This window comes from Hyperolius riggenbachi, chromosome 6 (assembly GCF_040937935.1).
Source record: "Hyperolius riggenbachi isolate aHypRig1 chromosome 6, aHypRig1.pri, whole genome shotgun sequence".
Taxonomy (NCBI): domain Eukaryota; kingdom Metazoa; phylum Chordata; class Amphibia; order Anura; family Hyperoliidae; genus Hyperolius; species Hyperolius riggenbachi.
Window position 1 is genome coordinate 114,518,476 of NC_090651.1, and position 20,041 is coordinate 114,538,516.

The 20,041-nt window shown below is 43.7% G+C and overlaps 1 protein-coding gene across 7 annotated transcripts in view; it reads left to right on the plus strand.

Moving 5' to 3' along the window:
• The window catches only part of EVI5 (ecotropic viral integration site 5), a 279,915-nt gene that overhangs the window by 180,066 nt on the left and 79,808 nt on the right, over positions 1-20,041 (plus strand). For all 7 annotated transcript variants that reach the window (XM_068239795.1, XM_068239797.1, XM_068239798.1 and 4 more), the window contains 3 exons: positions 2,791-2,931; positions 5,691-5,849; positions 9,911-10,057. In XM_068239795.1, the coding sequence (XP_068095896.1) occupies positions 2,791-2,931; positions 5,691-5,849; positions 9,911-10,057 (447 nt within the window). The remainder of the gene's footprint in view (positions 1-2,790; positions 2,932-5,690; positions 5,850-9,910; positions 10,058-20,041) is intronic.

The window sequence follows — 20,041 nt, forward strand, 5'->3', positions numbered from 1 at the left end:
GGACCGAGGCTGCACTAAGCAATTATAAGGAGTGCAATAAAAATTGTAAAAAAGAAATTAGGCAGGCAAAGATTGAAGCTGAAAAACAAATCGCTAAGGATATCAAATTTAACCCAAAAAAGTTTTACAAGTACATTAACTCTAAAAAAAGAAAGGTTGACTGTATAGGACTCCTAAAGGATGAGGATGGGAACTCAATGGTGGATGACCAAGGTAAGGCAGAGTTATTAAATGCTTTCTTTGCTTCTGTCTTCACAAAAGAAACAGCACTGTTGCAAACTACAGAGGCAGAAGAGTCTCAATCTTCTAACTGTAATATTAAATACTTAACGCAGGAAGAAGTGAAGGCAAGACTAAATAAATTAAAAATAGACAAGGCACCTGGCCCGGATGGCATGCATCCTCGGGTCCTAAGGGAATTAAGTTCAGTTATAGATAAACCCCTTTATCTTATCTTTTGTGACTCTCTTGCAACTGGCAGAGTCCGAGTGGATTGGCGTACAGCCCACGTTTTCCCATTATTTAAGAAGGGCAAAAAATCTGATCCAGGAAATTATAGACCTGTAAGTTTAACATCAGTTGTATGCAAACTATTTGAGGGGTTACTAAGAGATACTATACATGACTTCATAGTAGAAAATAATCTTATTTCTCAGCATCAACATGGGTTTACTAAAGACAGGTCCTGTTTGACTAACATGCTCAGCTTTTATGAGGTAGTGAATGCTAATATGGATATTGGGAATGCTGTAGATGTGATATACTTGGACTTTGCAAAGGCCTTCGACACTTTTCCCCACAAAAGTCTGGTGCAAAAGTTGAGGATGCAAGGACTGGGGAAGAGTTTGTGTTCATGGATAGGGAACTGGCTAATGGACAGAAAACAAAGAGTTGTGGTCAATGGATCGTACTCAAAATGGGAGACTGTTAGCAGTGGGGTCCCACAGGGGTCTGTTCTGGGTCCAGTGCTCTTCAATTTATTTATTAATGACCTAGTAGATGCAGTAGTGAGCAATGTTGCTATTTTTGCAGATGATACAAAATTGTGCAGAATCATCAACTCTCAGGAAGATAGTGTCATATTGCAACAGGATCTGGATAGGATGGCTATATGGGCACATACATGGCAGATGAAATTCAATGTTGACAAATGTAAGGTCATGCATTTTGGACGTACTAATGGTCTAGCACCATACAAAATAAATGGGATACAGTTGGGGACATCAAACTTGGAGAAGGACTTAGGAGTACTCATTGACAACAAGTTAAATAATCGTACTCAATGCCAAGCAGCTGCAGCTAAAGCTAACAAAATTTTGGGATGCATTAAAAGGGAAATAAAAACTCGAGATGCTAGCATAATATTGCCCCTGTTTAACTCTCTAGTAAGGCCACATCTGGAATATGGAATTCAATTCTGGGCACCACATTACAAAAAAGATATTGCAGTTTTAGAGCAGGTGCAGAGACGAGCAACAAAATTGATGCGTGGGATGGAAGGTCTCACTTATCGAGAAAGGTTAGATAAACTGGGTTTATTTAGTCTAGAGAAAAGACGCCTTAGAGGGGATCTAATTAACATGTATAAATACATCAGAGGGCAATATAATACCTTGGCGGATGAGCTTTTTGTCCCTAGGCCTTCTCAGAGGACTAGAGGACATGATCTGCGCATGGAGGAAAAAAGTTTTAACCATTTATTTAGGAAAGGGTTCTTTACAGTAAGAGTGATTAAGATGTGGAATGCATTGCCACAGGAAGTTGTTATGGCAAACTCTATACCTGCATTTAAAGGGGGCTTAGATGCTTTCCTTGCGTTGAAAGACATCCATGGCTACAATTACTAGGTAATGCCTAATGATGTTGATCCAGGGATTTTATCTGATTGCCATCTGGAGTCGGGAAGGAATTTTTCCCTTTAGGGGCTAATTGGACCATGCCTTGTAAGGGTTTTTTCGCCTTCCTCTGGATCAACAGGGATATGTGAGGGAGCAGGCTGGTGTTGTACTTTATACTGGTTGAACTCGATGGACGTATGTCTTTTTTCAACCAAAATAACTATGTAACTATGTAACTCGTTTTCTGACGTGTATAATATTTTCCGTCCTCGCTGGCTCTACTGCATAATCCTTAATCTCTCTTTTTTGGGATAGTATTATGAAATGTGTTAAAGAGGAGCTGTTAGGTATAGGGTCTCAGAGAAAATAAACACATATATCAGTAGCTAAAGATTGGCTGTACTTACATTACATATGCATTTCACTGTCCACGTTTGGATTTCACAGAATTTGTATATAGTATATGCAGAGATAGATGCTCCTGACAGCTCATGGCAGGCTCCATGTTTGTGAAGCCAAATGTGTCGTCATGTCCTGCCTGCTTCTGATCACAGATACACTCGTTCTTGAACAACACGGTGTGCAGTGAATATTAATGAGCCATGTGGCTAGGAACAATAGCTGACTCCTGCAGTGTAGTCTGCCCGAGATTTATCAGTGCTTCGCGCGCTGGACTGATTAGAAGCTCCTGTACCGTCTCATTAGCAGCCGAGGGGAGGGCCCCAGAATGCTTTGCAGTTTAGCTGCGGCTTGCGTCTTTATGGGTCTATAACAGAGGTTAAGATAAGCACACATCAAAGGTAACTGAAATGTTTATCTTCACTAATGGCTTTTGAGCTTCCTTCTAAACTGTTTAACACAGGAGAATAGAGGTTTAAATTAGCTTCTGCAGCCTGACAGTTACTCTTTAATTAACTAATTCTTTATATTTCTTTACACTTTCTTGACACAGAGGAACAATTCTCTACCAGATGAAAACAATGTGGCAAGGCTTCAGGAAGAGCTCATTGCAGTAAAGTTAAGAGAGGCAGAAGCTGTCATGGCTCTAAAAGAGCAGAAGCAGCAGATAAGAGATCTGGAGGATCACTGGCAGGTGTGTACTCCGCACTGTAGGGACCTGTGAGGTCATGTCCCAGTAGGGTGCTCAGAAGTGTAGTTTGTTCTTTGGTAGGTGAATCATTCAATCTTCATGGTACCTATTCTGAAATTCATGTGAGTCAGGTGGTAGCAAGGTACCATAATGATCCCAGATACTGTTTGTAGTCCATGAAAATGCTCCACACACAATATGTGCCATCCCAGAGCTGAGCACTCAACTGTACTATGGTCTCAGATATTGTTCATGAAAATGCTCCGCACACAATGTGCACCATCCCAGAGCTGAGAGCTCCAGAGTTCACTGAGGCACCAGGCTGTGCAGAAGGTGAATGCCAACAGAAGCCAACAAGTTAATTTCCTTCCCCGCAGTAAAAGTTTGGTACCTTCCCCTGTGGCTTAACCCAAACCAACTCCCCTTGGTTTTTAACCTTACCCATATAAACCTAAAGCTAACATGATTTTTTTTTTTTTTGTAAATTAATTAGATGGTTTGATAAACCCATCCAATCAAAGATCAGTGAAAAACTCAGACATTAGTTGTTCAATTTGATTGAAAAATTGGTTGAAACTTACTGTATTTTTCAGACTATAAGACGCTCCTGACCATAAGAGGTACCTAGGTTTAGAGGACAAAAACCAGGGGGAAAAAATATATACTAAACCTGATGCATCTATGGTGAAGGGGCATCTTGTGGATTATTTCCCCTTTGTATCTCATGCCCCCTCTTGTACCTCTTGTCTCCCTGTTTCCACCTCTGTCCCCCTTGTGTCCTCTATGCCCCTTTGTGTCCTCCGTTTGTCCCTGTGTCCTCCTCTGCATGGGCGCAGTACAGGGAGTCCCCGACATTGCGGCGGGATGGAGGTTCGTATTGGCAGGCGTTCACAAGTCAGTAACTCTCTGCATTTGGACTATAAGACGCAGTGACGTTTTTCCTCCACTTTTTGGGGAGAAAAAGTTAGTCTTATAGTCTCTAAAATACAGTAATCAGGACAGGCAGTTATTTCTATGTCGTGGACATGGGAGGGAGCAGCTGGTAAACAAATGGCTACACTGTTTTGTATTGCATCTATAGGTACACAATTAGCGATGGCAGCAGCTCAGTTCTATGTTTGAACAGAATGCCTAGAATTCCCATCTTTATGCATGAACAGTGTGTTTCACTGTGCAAAAGTAAAATTTTAGCATCCACAGGCATGATCCTTAAACTAGCGGAGGTCAAGTTCTGTTAGTCCATTATTACACAACCCTGAGACTGAGTACCGTATTTTTCGGACCATAAGGCGCTCCGGACCATAAGACGCACCAAGGTTTAGAGGCCAAAAACCAGGGAAAAAAATATTCTAAGCCTGGTGCATCTAGGATGCAGGAGCGTTTTGTGAAGCGTCACCTCCCCCAAGCTATCTCTATCTCCTAAGATACACTTCCTAGCTAAAGTAACCCCTGCAGCCCCTGCCAGCTATAGTAACCCTGCTGCCTCCCAGCTACACCACCACCCCCTCCTTCCCATTCATCGCCACCCTTACCACTCGCCCTACATCTGCCAGTCTTATTTTCCCATACACTCATGCCTCCAATAGACAAGCATTCCCTCCACATACCTGGTACCATAATCTCAAACATTCACTCCTTCAGTATCTTTCTGATCGCTCTCCTAAGCAGCACCCCCCTCTGCCACACACTCTGATTCAGACCCCTACATATGACATTACCCCCTCCTCCACACAATTCCTCATACAACCAACACCCCAGTATCCCCTTCCCAACAAACAAACCATATATACCAGCACCCCAGATCCCCTCCAGCTGTGCCGAAGCGATGCTGCCATCTCCTCATCTCCAGGTCTCTTTCACTTTGCTCCCCATGCTGCTAGCTCTCTGACCTGCGAATGTCCTCCTGAGAAATGGTGTTGATGGTGGTGCAGATACTGCGAGTTACAGCTTGTAGCTTCCTGTCTTTCCCCGGCAGTTTGTGGCCCTGATGACAGTGCAGTCCCAGAGAGATCTGCTGGCAATGATTGGCTGAGGACTTCTTGTTGATCGCTGGGGATTGCACTATAGCCCGCCCGAAAAGGTATCGCGGCCACTCAGTGTCTCAGCGTCAAACATCTCTGTGGTGATCTGAAAAGCTGAGCGCTGATTGGCTGCCGCAGTGGATGACTCGTGCCTCAGCCAATCAGACTCGGAACATATTAAAGGCCGGCTATCAATAGCGGCGAATATGTGTCTGTCACAATTATGGGTTAGCCGATAAATACATGGATTATAACTCGCTGCCAGACCTTAGCAGGCAGTTTACAAGCCGCGATTATTGTCAGTCCTGCAGGCAAACACGATCATATATAAAGCGCAGCTTCCCGGTTTTTCGATTGTTTTTCCCCCTCCCGCTTACTGGATGTGCACGCTTTAGCCTTTCAGCGCAATTAGCAGGCACCTGCGCAGACTCAGAGAAGGCTGCGCTATCAGAGATGAGACCCCAGCTGTCACGGTGCCTGCTAATTTTGGGGGAGAAAGTGCGTCTTATGGTGCGGAAAATACGGTAAGTCATATCAAGTTGATCACTTGTGTTAGGATGTCACTGCAATAGCTGCTGTTAGTTGTACAAAGCAGCACTATGTAAGAAAATAAGCATTTGAAATAACGTGTGCTGAAGCCATTAGTGTATGGAGCTGATTAGTATAGCATTGCATTTCTCATTTATTGTAATGACTGTAATCAGCATTTCTGTTCACCCAGTTATGTCATTTTAATTGTAGAGACATTTAGCACGCACCGCTGGTCGGTGGAAAGAGCCTCCCAGAAAGAACACAATCAATGAGCTGCAGGATGAACTGATGAGCGTACGCCTCAGAGAAGCAGAGAGGCAGGCGGATCTGCGGGAAATGAAGCAGCGGATGATGGAGATGGACACGCAGGTATGGGTATATTTCTCACTTCTTGCAGCTGTAAGGTTGCTCATACGCTATACAGTGTTCTGTCTGGTTCAGTAACTTTGTTAGAATCTGCCAGGGATCTACTGCCCTAAACTTGTACAATTCCACAGAAATAGCTCACCAGGTATGCCATACCTGGGATTATGCCTGTGCCAAGCCTTAATCGGATTGCACAAACAAACAAACAAAGTGCAAAGGAGAGGCGACACACCACTGGCTGCAACAGATGCTTGTATTTGTGGAACAGAAGCACTACATGTTACGGACTCGCCGGTCCTTCATCAGATGCATAATTGTTATGCACCTGATGAAGGACCTGCGAGGCTGTACCATGTAGTGTTTCTGTTCTGCAAATACAAGCATCTGTTGCAGCCAGTGTTGTGCCACCTCTCCTTTCTACTTCGGTACTTTGTACTTCGGTTATCTACTGCCCTAACATGGCTGACAGATAAACTGTCCAAAACTGAATTATAATCAAAAGGTAGTTCTGCCCACTGCAGTTGTAGAGACCAGACTAATGCCACAAGGTATCAAGGGAATTGGGAAACTAGGAGCATAGTACAGGTGACTGAAGTAGTATTCTTGATGACCTTGGCACTTTGACAGTTCTATAGGTTATATGATGTAGAAGGGTTGAGTGGAATTTCTCTTTAAGGCAGTATTAAAAAAGGGGTTAATGGACAGGTTTAGTCTGGGTAAAGTCTAGGCCAAGAAAATAACCAGCAATTTTACAGTATAGCTTTTCTTTAAAGTGCCATAGCATAAATGCACATTGTGATGGAGTATGCAAGTTTTAGCCTCTGTTTACCTAGGATGCCAACTGTAAGTAATCCCATTCGCTTCACTGTGGCTGTAGTTTTCTATTTACATTTTTGAGTATAGGTTAGCAAAAAAAGGGTGGTACAGGACGAACTCGGTTATATCAATATTCAGTATTGGTGAGGGTAAGCTCTGCAGTTTAGTAATTTTGGGACAGGTGGAAGGGGGGGTGTAATAGAAATTAGTAACAGAAGAAAAGGGTTGTGCTTCTTACCCACCTGGCGACACTTGCGGCAGTGTTACCCGACGTCGAGCAACATTAACATAAGCATGTTAAATGCTGCCCCCGCGGAGATCACTCATCGTTGATCGACGAACACAGTTCGAATCGTTAAGATCCCCGATGACTCCACGCAAAGTACCGCTTTCTCTTACTTCTCGTTCGCGTGCCCTTCATGTTGTTGCATGATGTCACAAGCAGGAAGAGGTGTCCGTTAACGACCGTCGCTGGACCCATTGGGTGGAGAGTATGTAGCTTTAAAGGAAGCAAAGATCTGTGAAACTGATGTTGAGTTGGGACAGGAGAAGGCAATATGTGACAGCAGAGAAGGATGGGACAGGAGGCAGCAGATAAGTGACGGGGAAGTGGAATGGGATATGAATCAGCAGAGATAAGCGACAGCAGAGAGGGCTGGCAGGAGGTAAGAGATCAGAGAAGATAGATGGGATAGGCAGTAACAGAGACTGGTAACAGCCAAGAAGGATGGTATATAAGGCAGCAGAGTTCAGTGACAGCACAGCAGGATGGGGCTGGAGTTAGCAGAGGTAAGTGCTTGGCCAGATTTATGGGAACACAGTTGTGTAGTCGTTGTCAATCTTTCCCTGCAGTGCTGCCCGGTACAAATCCCAGCCAGGGCACTATCTGCACGGGTTTTCTCACGGACTCCGGTTTCCTCACACATTGGCTTCCTCCTAAATTGGCCCTAGACTACAACACATACACTGTACTGCACGATTCATACATAGACATGTGACTATGGTAGTGGTTAGATTTTGAGCTCCTCTGAGTGACAGAGGAACTCCAGTGAAAATAATGTAATAAAAAAAAATTGCTTCATTTTTACAATAATTATGTATAAATTATTTAGTCAGCGTTTGCTCATTGTAAAATCTTTCCTCTTCCTGATACACATTCTGACATTTATCACATGGTGACATTTTTACTACTGGCAGGTGATGTCATTGGCAGGGTCTGTTTAAGGAGCCCTGGCAAACTGTAGCATTGGGGGCCCTCTTGCGCAAAGACCCCCCCTGCCATTACCCCTCTGCTCCCCGGGGCCCTGTAAGTGAAACTGCAGCAATAACTACCCATCAGTCCTGGCAGACGGGCAGCGACTGCACTTTGAGGCACGCTGTCTCCCTCCCACTCTTTGACCCAGCGTGTGTTTACACGAGGGAGACAGCGTGTCTCAAAGTGCAGCCGTTGCCCGCCTGCTCACCCGCCGGGACTGATAGGTAATTATTGCTGCTAATATACTTGCAGGGCCCCGGGGAGCAGGCAGCATGTAGCAGGGTCGGTGGTGCACGGGCCCCAGGGCAATTGCACCTTTGCCTCTATGGCAGCACCAGCCCTGGTCATTGGAAGGAGATGCTGCTTGCTTTTTTTGGCAGTTGGAAACATTTCCCACAATGCAACAAGGCTCCCACAGTGTGATGTCAGAACCATGGTCCTGACATCACACTGTGGAAGGGGTTTCACCACAATATCATCCATACAGAGCCCCCTGATGATCCGTTTGTGAAAAGGAAAAGATTTCTCATGGGAAAGGGGGTATCAGCTACTGATTGGGATGAAGTTCAGTTCTTGGTTACGGTTTCTCTTTAAGCGACAAGACTACATACTCTGTACAGTGCTGCAGATGATGTCGGGGCAATATAAATACTAAATGATAATCATACTCCCATAAGCTTACACCATACTTTTTTTTTTTCTTGGTTATTTGAAAGATTAGAGTTGTAGTTATCTAATTTGACCACCAGGAGGCACTGTTTGCATATGCTTTTTTTTCTGCGTATTTCTAAAGTGCTGTTCTTACTCAAATACAAATATATCTATGTAGACTTCAAATAATAAATACTCAAAATTATTCATCACCTAGGTAATGCTACCTTTTTTCATGCTAGGTTACAGAGATGATTAAAATTATGCACATCAGTGTTTCCACCTAGCGAATAACAATACTACAATATTCATGCAACCATAGTAACATTCATAGCCCCATTATCCCAAAAAAATAGGACCTTGGAAAATGTAATTCAAACAAAGTGCAATCATTTGGAAATCATTTAAAACTTCTAAAATTGAAATAATACGAAGTCAACATAAAACTAAGAAATGTTCTTGCTTTATAGAAAATATATATTCATTTTGAATTTGAAACCAGCAACCTGTTTCAAAGAGTTGAGTAAGGGGCTACAAACATTTGGACAAGTTGTTTAATGATTTAAAGATGGCATCTTGTGGAATATCTCTGTACTGATTTGGTCTCTTGGTAACAGTTCAGTAACATGCCAGTGTCTCACAGAAGAAAACATGGGGAGGGGTACACCACTCTTTGAACTAGTCAGAGGTCAACCGTCTTCACTTCTGCATTACGGAACTCATAGTCTGTGAAATGTGGAAATGGAGGGTAGGATTTCTATTTTTGACTCCTGTGTCTTTGTAAACATCCCAGGGATTTTAGGATGCAGAGGATTTGTCATCCTATCTCTACTTTCATCAGTAGTATAACAAGCCTGTGGCTAATGCAGTCAGACTCCAGTCAGAAACATCTGATCTGCATGCTTGTTCAGGGTCTATGGCTAAAAGTATGACAGGCCGAGGATCAGCAGGACAGCCAGACAATCAGGAAATAAATATGACAGGCCTCATATCCCTCATGCTTTAGCTGTTAGGCTGTCATAAAATCAGAAATCCCAAGCCTTATACGGCCATTGCCCCCTCTACTCCACATACATGTGGCTTTAATATGGAATTTCTGGCTTTATGCCATGGAGGGTCTCTGGACTCATTGATTTTTGAAGGTACTATGTTAATGTTTTTGTTTAGTTTGTATTTTAACTTCAGCCCATTGCTTTGTGTATTGTTCATTATAAAATATAATTTGGTGACAAAGCTATAAATCCCCTCTTGCAGTTGCCATGTTATCTGTAAATTGTATGCATCTACCATGACACTTTGCTATCTCTACACCTTTATATTTTTTTGTTTTCTCTCACCACAGAATCAGATCAACAGCAACCATCTGCGAAGGGCCGAGCAGGATGCTAAGAGTTTACAGGCCAAGGTGCAATATCTGACAACGCAAAACAAGACTTTGCAAAGTCAGCTGAGTGAAGCCAAGCGCAAGCAAGCGGAGATTGAGTGCAAGGTACACCATCTTTATGCATATGCTCTCTTCCCTCCTTATGATTGTAAGTCGTGCATATTTGTGAAAAATCACTAGCAGTGGCTGGTTCTAGGGATACGGTCTTGTAGTAGGGCCGGGGCAAGTAAGCTCCACATCTCCACTAACCTCTGTTGTGTAATGTGACAATGCACACCCTCTTTTGTACTTACTCACTAATGTGGTTATTCAGGGTTGGTCAGTTAAGGGCTATACACATTTTCAATATTTGTTAAAGGACTTACGAGGCGAAATTGCTAAAAAAAAGTAAAATACCTGCCTCATCTTTTATGGCACGGAGGACGCTATGTAGGGTGGATCGGGGGGGTTGGCCCTAGAGCTGCGCAGCCGCACTCGCGGCCAGGCGTACTGCGCAGCCGCGGCCAGAGGAAGCGGCCATGTTGCGAGAGGCAGGAGAGCCCGGGCCGTGGGGTCGGCAGCCGGCCCAGGGGGCTAATGAGCGGGGGGACCCGGCGGATCGGCTCGGGCGGAGTCATCCGTGCCATAAAAGATGAGGCAGGTAATTTACTTTTTTTTAGCAATTTCGCCTCGTAAGTCCTTTAAACAAAATAATCTTTACAGATGGCAGTTTTGGAGCGCTTGAGTAGCATGTCTGTAGTGGCTAGCTGCAAAGTCCCCTCCTATCACTCTCCCATTCCTTCACCTTTCTTGCCTAATGCTTACTTCAGGTAGCTTTGTCTCGGGTCAGGTACACTGTGAAGAGGCACTTTGATATATTAAAGCAGGCATGCAAGGTACTGATATACTGGCCATACATTTATAGATTTCCAACCAATGTTCCAAAACGATAGATTTCTTTGTGAAAAGGATCAACTCCTACCATACACTGCACATCAATTTCCAATAGATTCCAGCAGGGAATCTATTGAAAATTGATTGAACTGCAGAGTTGCATTGTTCAATGCGGTGCAAAGCTATAGGCCATCGATCTGTAAATGCGCTTGCCCCGTCCCCAATTGTGTTAAATTTTCCATCCTGTCTGATCGATACTATCAATCAATTTTTAGTCAAATCTATCAAAAATCGATCGATCTGGCGTTTTGGTGAACCTGTTCCCAGTAGATGAATTAAAGAGAAACTCCAAACTAAAATTGAACTTTATCCCAATCAGTAGCTGATACCCCCTTTTACATGAGAAATATAATGATTTTCACAAACAGACCATCAGGGGGCGCTGTATGACTGATTTTGTGCTGAAACCCCTCCCACAAGAAGCTCTGAGTACCGCGGTACTCTGGGCAAACTGCCACAATGTAACAATGTTCACAGACAGGAAATGGCTGTTTACAGCTGTCTAACAGCCAGAACAGCTAGAATCAGCTACATAACCTGCCCACAGTAACAATGTCACCATGTAATACATGTCAGAATGTGAATCTGGGAGAGGAAAGATTTTACAATGAGCAAACACTGACTAAATCATTTATACATAATTATGGTAAAAAATGAAGCACTTTTTTTACTACATTATTTTCACTGGAGTTCCTCTTTAAGTCTGCAAGGAATCGAATTACAAAAATCTGTGTATGGCCACCTTATGTGAGTGCGTTTTTTTTTTTTGTTTGTTTGTTTTTGAGTGGAGATTTAAAAAAGCAGCATTGAAATTTGCTGACAAACTCTGGATTAGTTAAGGTGTTGAAATCAATAAAAAAAATGCTTTTGCTCTACATAATTTATTCCTGGACAGTCTGAACTTAATAGTATATTTGCAAAGAAGAGCAATTCAAGCTTGCAGGAAATATTGGAAATTCTCAACTGACTGCAAATTGAATGGAAAGATCATCCTCTATTATAATTTCCCTGTGTTGCTGCATCCAGCTGTCCCTGTTATTTGCTACTGCGCATGTGCGCAATACGGACAGCTGAACGGGACCAGGGAGCGAGGCGGGTGGGTGCGCGCGCATGCGCACTGGTGGTGGCTGTAGAAAAAAGACCTAGAGCCCGTTTTAAACGGGCTTGGGTCTACTAGTTTTAATAATAATAGTAAACAGCAAAAAGGTCGGTGCAACACCTGTTAATGATTGACAATTTAAAATGAAAGTGGAATTTTGTGTTTAATGGCATGGATGGATGGTAGTGTCTTGCTTGACTAGTACTCAGAGACTCTGAGTAGAAGGCAGTACTAGCTTTGCAAGCCTCTTGAATAATCTTTGCAGCCTCATCTTAGATCCTAATAAGGAGTTGTAATATGACGTGGAACCAGAGCCGCGCATGCGTATTACAACTTCCACTGTAATGACTGCTTGTGGCAGGGAAAGAAGGGAGAAGACATGAGTGTACTCTGTGGAGTTTGCAGCATACCGGGAGGGGTGGACGATCCCTTAAAAGAATTGGGGTTGTTACTGGTGCAGAATATAGTAAGGCCACATTTTACAGTGGTATGTTGCGGTGTAACAGAGCTTACTGCTGACGTTCACAGTGTAAGGGGAGTGTTGCGATATAAAAGGTTGCGTCATCGTAACGCATTGCATGCATACAGTGCGTTACTGCTAAACATGTGCATTAACAGTAAAAGTGAAGCATACTTTTCATTGGCTGTATGCTTTATTGTACCTGCCGCAATACGTGCATAAGGCGCGGCACTGCTGTCATGATCCTTTGCGTAGCTTTCCCTCTGACAGCAGGAACGCAACGGATCGGGACAACAGCCACTGCGAACGTGACCCAAGACAAACGTAGGGTTATGTAATTGGCAATGGGAAAACTTCATTATTTAAATATTGTGTCTCCTCAAGCTTAGGTTCCGTTTGCTGCCTTGTAGTTGTGTCCTACATCTTTCATTTTCATGCTGCATCAGATTGCTTTATGTTCACACCCAGTGAGATTGTGTAGTCTAGATTTGTTTTGACACAAAATATTTTTGTAACAACATTTATGGTGATGTCCTGCTCTGCCCTTCCTGTGTGCAGCAGCTGCCAACATATCTGTCATCTAGAGATCACATCTTTTCTGGCTAATTTAACTTAAATTTTGAAGTGCATCCATTTACAGATTTATATTATATTTAAAGTGTTGCTTCACTTTTCTTAGTGAAAAAAATACCTAATCGGACATACATCACTGCTACACAAACCATTCTGTGATTTCATTATATTAAAAGCTACCATTCAGCTTGAGGGTCACCGCACCCTGCATCACCGCACCGCAAAAATCCTCCTTTATATGACCCTGTGCCATGGTGCGGCGACAGGGTTGATATACATAGGCCGGCTCTCCGTTCAGTTACGTACTCGCTGCTGGGCAGGAAGTAAATCACTTGGATTCCTGTAGGTCCGTGTATGCGTGCTGTGCTGCTTAAAGTGGAACTGAAGATCATTTTAAAACCGTTTCACTTACCTGGGGCTTCTGCAAGCCCCCAGCAGCCGTCCTGTCCCGTGCTGGTCCGCAACCGCTCCGTTTCATTTCTCCACTTGTAAGTCCAGGTCTGCGCAGCCCTGCCAAGCGTATCCTTTCTACGCATTCCCGTCTGCTGTAGCGCTATTGCAGACTGGAACGCGAAGGATAAGCGTGGCCAGGGCCGCGCAGGTGCAGTGGCCCGGCGGCGAAAACCGAAAGGAGCTGGCGGCGGGAGAATGGAGGACGACTGCTGTGGGTTGCGAACGCCCCAGGTAAGTGAAACTGTTTGGTTTAAAATGCTCTTCAGTTCCGCTTTAATTTTTATGAAAATTTAATGTTGAAAATTGAATAGTGAAGGATAGATTGTCAATTTCTTGATTTATAGACCCAGTGTTTTCATTTGTTTTCATAATAAGTAAAAAAAAAAAAAAAACATGGACACGTATGTGATACATTGGTCGGGTTTTTCAAATGTATGCTTTTGTCTTAAAGTAATGTTATCTTGGGGAAAATAATCACAATTCTCCTTCATGTCACAGTGCTGGAAGCCGCCATTATGCATAGTTATGTCGTCTACTATTCAGAGGGAGAAGTACATGTCAAAAGAGAAACATTCTGTAGCTTACAGTCAGTAAAACTATAGGCTAAAAACTCTCTGTGCATTAGTCACATGAGATGGCTCTAATGCTGGGTACACACTATGAGATTTTCTGGTCGATTTACTGTCAGTTCGATTATTTCCAACATGTCCGATTTGCTTTTCGATCGATTTCTGAGCATTTTCCGATCCATTTCTGTGCACTTCAATAGGAAATCGATCGGAAAACGATCGGAAAGAAAATCGAACATGTTGGAAATAATCAATCTGACAGTAAATCGACCAGAAAATCTCATAGTGTGTACCCAGCATAAGGGACAGTGAAAGTAAGCAAAGTAACCATTTCAGATCCTATTTTGTTCCTAATTATTTTTTTTTTAAATGCCACACCCAGGTATTTAAAAATCCACTAGAGAAATCTTCAACTCTCTGCGGAGCCTGCCGAAAACTTCTGATGAGGATGGCAAGGGGAGGGAAAAGATGTCTTGCATTGGGCAGGCTCATCAATAAATTGAACCATTTAGCAATAAACATTCTGTTCCTTTCTGTGACTGTATACCTTAGATTTACTTTAAAATACTGGTTGTATTATCTATTAATCACAGGACTGTGGAGTCTGTACAAAAATCTTCCAACTCCGACTCCATGTACTCAAAATGGCTCTGACTCCTCGACTTCGACTCCTTAGTCTAATACTTACCAGGGCTGTGGCTTTTGTACAAAATTCACCCGACTCCGACTCCTCAGTTTATGAAATCACCAACTCCGGGTACCCAAAATTGCTCCGATTCCTTGACTCCAACTCCGACTCCACAGCCCTGATTAATCACTGCGAACAGCATAATGGACGAAAGCCTGACTGCTGGCAAAATAAAATTCTATTTATCGCATTTATACATCCAATGTAGATGTTTGTTTAAATACAGCATTAACCTGTACCACCAAAATATGGCATGCCCCAGGACTCAATAATATCCCCTTTGTTGTTCACCATATACATCCTGCCACTCCAAAAAATCAACCAAAAACATGTCCTGACCTATCATTGCTATGCTGATGACCAACTATAATAGTTATTCAAAAATAAGCAAATGCTTAGCTGAGCGTCAGGAGTGAATAAATGACAACTGGCTTAAAGTAATGCTGACAAAACTAAGGTACTTGTCATCGGAAGTCAGCGCCTAGCTGTAAAGCAAGTCAGTCAACACCCAGCCCCGGGCCGCCCATGAGGCGGGGTGAGACGGGTTCCTCAGGCAGCAGAAGTGGGAGGAGGGGGGCACCCGCCTGGCTGTGGAAGGGAGGGGCGCTGAGCTGGAGGGGGTAGCAGCCAGGAAGGGGAGCAGCGGGCACAGTGGTGGGGAAGGGGAGGGTCAGACCTCCCCCCTCCCTCACCTGGGGCTCCCCCATCCTCTCTCCCCCTCCAGCTATGATTGCTAATTTTAGAGCCAGCAGCGGGGAAGCAATTACTCGCTTACTTCCTTGAGTTGCACCGCTCGCCGTGTCACTTCCTGCGATGATGCCCACTGCAGCGAGCGGTGGAACAGAAGGAAGTACGCGAATAATTGCTTCCGCGCTCGCTGCCAGCTCTAAATTTAGCGATCGGATCTGGAGGGGGAACACTGACTGGGGAGTCCCAGGTGAGCGTCAGGGGGCGTGACCCCACCCTCCCCACCACAGTGCCAACTGCTCCCCCTTTCTGGCTGCTACACCATCCAGGCTACCTATTGGGGGGGGGGGGGGGGGAGGCTACCCATTGGGGGAGGCGGCATCCTCACAAGTTTGCCTCAGGTGGCAAAAAGTCTAGAATCGGCCCTGTCAACACCACTGAGGTTAGGGAACTCAGTCTTTACTAACACGGTGAGCAGCTTGGGTTTATTGATTGTTGGAGAGTTAAACTTCTGGAATCAAATTTTAGCTGTTGTGAAACTGTTTTGTTTTTTTCACCTAAGAAATATTGCAAAAATTAAGCACCTCATTTTTCCAGAGGATCTTCCAACCCTAGTTCACGCCTACATCACATCACAGTTGGACTATTGCAATGCCCTCTATGCAGGCCTTCCAACTAAAGAACTACACTGCCTGAAACTAGTACAGAATGCTGCCATAAGGCTTACAAGCCAACCCCTCCATTGCCACATAATGCCAATCCTTTGCAGCAACACATAAAATGGAGACTCCTTTTCCAAATTGGCATGCTAACATTCAAATCCCTACACATCCTAGGCCGCAGATTACCTAAATGATTTGTAAAAAAAAATGCATCACACCTCCCACAACCTCAGATCACAAGGATCTAATAACTTGACCACCTCCAGAGTCCAACTAAAAATCTTTGGTGCCAGTGCTTTCTTTCATGCTGCCCCCATCCTTTGGAATGCCTTGCTACACCCAATTAAGAGAGCTCCAACCCTGGACAAACGTATAAATCAAAACTGAAAAGCCACCGGTTTAGTCTGGCGTTTATGATCCCATAACTTTTCCCCGTGTACTAATCTGAGACAATCTTATACGCATTGGATTCTACAAATTAAAAGCGCTTTACAAATGTTTCATTGTTGTATTAAAGGTCAACTGACCCCTGTCAAAACTACCTAAGGTGAGCACAGAGTAATGGAGCCACATACCTGTGTGTTGTCAGTGCCTCTCCTAGTTCCTCCTGGTCCCTGTAATCCTTCCTCTAAAAAAAATGTCACTTTTGGCTAATGTCAAATTTTAAACAGAGTGAATCAGACTTGGGGCAATGTTTCCTTCTATTACTCTTCCCTGCCCCATTTACTCCAATTATGGTGGTGGGGGGAGGGGTTTAATGGGAGGGTGATAGCAGGAGACATCACTGCAAGCCTGACTCTTCCTGTCTGAAAAATTTGACTTTAGCAAAGTCACATTTTTCAAGGATTAATTACAGTGACTGGATTGAACGAGGAGAGGAACGCACAATGTACAGAGATATGTGGATCCAGCATGAACATACCTCTGTGCTCTACTTAGGTAGCCTTGTTGGGGTTAGGTGTTCTTTAACTACCTAAAGACCGCCCCACGCCAATGGGCGTGGACGCGGCAGCAGCCCCAGGACCGCCTAACTCCAACTGGCGTCAGGTCCTGGAGCCGACTACTGAAGGAGATCGCCCCGCCTTCAGTCTCCGAGCATAATCGCTGTCTATTTACATGTACAGCGCTGCGATCGGCAGCAGCGCTGTACTGGGGACAGTCGTGTGACAAGGCTGTCCCCTCCATAGGCAGGACAGTGATTGGCTGAGGCCTATGACAGCTGATCACCCTGATTGGCTGGCGGAGGGAGGGAGCAGGGGGGATACAAATTTAAAAAAAGCTATTTTTATTAAAAAAACAAATGAAATAAATATTTATATTAAAAAAATAAACAACTTTAGAGCGATCAGACCCCACCAACAGAGAGCGCTGTTGGTGGGGAGAAAAGGGGGGGATCACTCGTGTGCTGTATTGTGCAGCCCTGCAGCTTGGCCTTAAAGCTGCAGTGGCCAATTAGGGAAAAAACAGGCTGGTCTTTAGGTGGGTTTAACACTGCTGTCCTCAAGTGGGTAATAACTCGCTAGAGCCACCTTCACTTGTATCCTCTTGTATTCCCATGTACAGCAGCACTGTGTATAGGCACAGCTACATTACACATGCTGCTCTGGATGGTGTAGAGACCACTATGGCGCCCTGTACTGTGTGCTGGTTGTTTATTACTGTCTGATCAGCAGGCTGGACATATCCAAAGCTAAGCTGAGGCCTTTTGGATTGGGAGCTAGTTGGGACAAAAGCCATTTCAGCTATTTCAGGGTTTCTCAACATTTTATTGGTATGTACCCCTTTTAAAACCCTGAACTCACCAAGTACCCCCCTAGCATAGTAAACATCACAAGTACCCCTTTACAAATATATTTAATCGTAGTGCATGATAATTGGTTATAAACAATTTCCAAGCATTTACTATTGCTTTTTATTATCTAAAATACCAAATTTGTGTTGTCTAAATAAGATTTATCACTTTCTAAATTTGTTATTCTTGGTGAAGTATATCAAGCCAGAGTACCCCCTGGAACCATCAGAAGTACCCCCTGGGGTACGCGTACCGCATGTTGAGAACCCAGGAGCCATTTGACTGGCCAGACAAATTCGCCCATCTTTTCACAGATCAGACATTTCACAGAAATGTATTAGTTACTTGTTTACATTATAAACTTTAAGAAAACCTTTTCATTATATTGGTATGTACTAAACTTCTATAGTCCAGCCTAGTGACTGAAGAAGCAGTTTTCTCACTTGTAGAATATCGAACCTCTTCTGTCAACATTGCGGTAAGGAAGTGATAAAATGAAAGCAAAAGCATAAAAGTGGAAGGACCGATATGATTCACCGTGGGATGCTAATCTAGCTGACTGTAACTAGGCATCAATTCTTATCTTTAAGGTGGAGGTTCTTGTTTTTTTTGTAGTGATACCGAACAAAGCCGTTGCTTTTTAAACAACCTTGTCTGTAAATTAATTGCTCCGCCTTCCCCCTTCACCAAAGAAATAATCGCCTTATTGGGACTTTTGCGTGAAAGCTGTGAATGGCTAACTGGTGCTTTAAAAAAAAAACTAAATCTGAGAACACCATATTGTTCCAAAATACCAACCTATTATTAACATGTGTAATGCTTTTTAGCTTCAGCTACATTTGCACAGCTGATCCGAGATAAACTTTTGCTCATTGCAGAATTGTGTTTCTTTCATATAGTTTATAGGGCATTCCTCAAGCCAAATACTTTTTTTTGTTTTGTTTTAATACTCTAATTCCCTTTAGACTAAACAAGCCTTGCCCACAGCTTTTCAGAGTGCCTTGGCATTTTCAGACAGTAGCAAGAGCTTATAGGAGCTCAGTCTAGGCAGGGGGAGGTGTTACTAGCCATTGATTTCAGAGGCAGGAGGAGAGGGGACTGAATTTACTTACAGGTTAGCTGATAGCATCTCCAGCTCTCAGCCTGTGACAATGTGACTAACAGAACATGGCTGCCCTCATTGTATCACAAAAATAAATATTCATACACTGTTGAAGCTGTTTGCAGATAGATTTGCTGTGTAAACTAAACTATGTTATCTAAACTTTAGATAACATATAGACAAGTTACTTGTTATAATTAGTTTTTCATCTCGGATCCGCTTTAAGGAAGGATTAGAACAGACCGCGCTCACTGTGTCAGTAGCCGCACAGAGACTGGATCTTCCCATCACTTTTGATGGAATTGCTGTGCGTGTGAGCAGTTTCTCCTGGATTCTCTCCCTCCAGGTTATATGCCTTATATTGATGTGGAGAAAAAGCACACAAAAGATAGGGGGGGGGGGGGGGGGGGAACGTGCTGGTTGAGAATGTGTTTTAAAGCCATTGCTAATATAATTTTTAAAAAATGCTGATGCCTGGCTGTCATGGTGATATTTTGCTCTTCATACTTACCGAATACTCTGGCCCAGGATGTGTAGGCAGATTATGTTTTCTGACTCCCTTGAGCCTGAATTGGCTGCAAGCTTGTTACAAGTAGGAATCTGCCTGCTGTAGCCAGAATACCAGCATGTAGGCCTTTATTTGGAATAAAGCTTAACAATGGGAGCTACCTAAAAGTGAACTCCAAATGTGTTATGCAGTGAGACTTCAGCAAGAGTCGTATAAGATGTGATAGGAAGGGAGATGTTATTTGTGTGTGATCCTTCCTTCCTCAATAAGCTGCTCCCATTTATCAGTTTTAAATCTCCAATCATCTGATACTAGTAAAAACACAAGAGGGGAGGGGAGCGCTCCAATAGTGCATTAACTTTTTCAATAAATTAAACGCAATAAGATTTACACTTACAGTAAATAGACGTGTAGATGGGCGCTTATCGAGCGGCCGCCAGCGGGTCCTCTCAAGCTGCTTGTAGACTGGCCAGGGCTGGCAGTACGATGGGATGTGCAAGAGAGACGTCTCACCGGCTGGAGCTGGGTGCACGGAATCGTCTGACGTCTCTACGGGTTTCGGC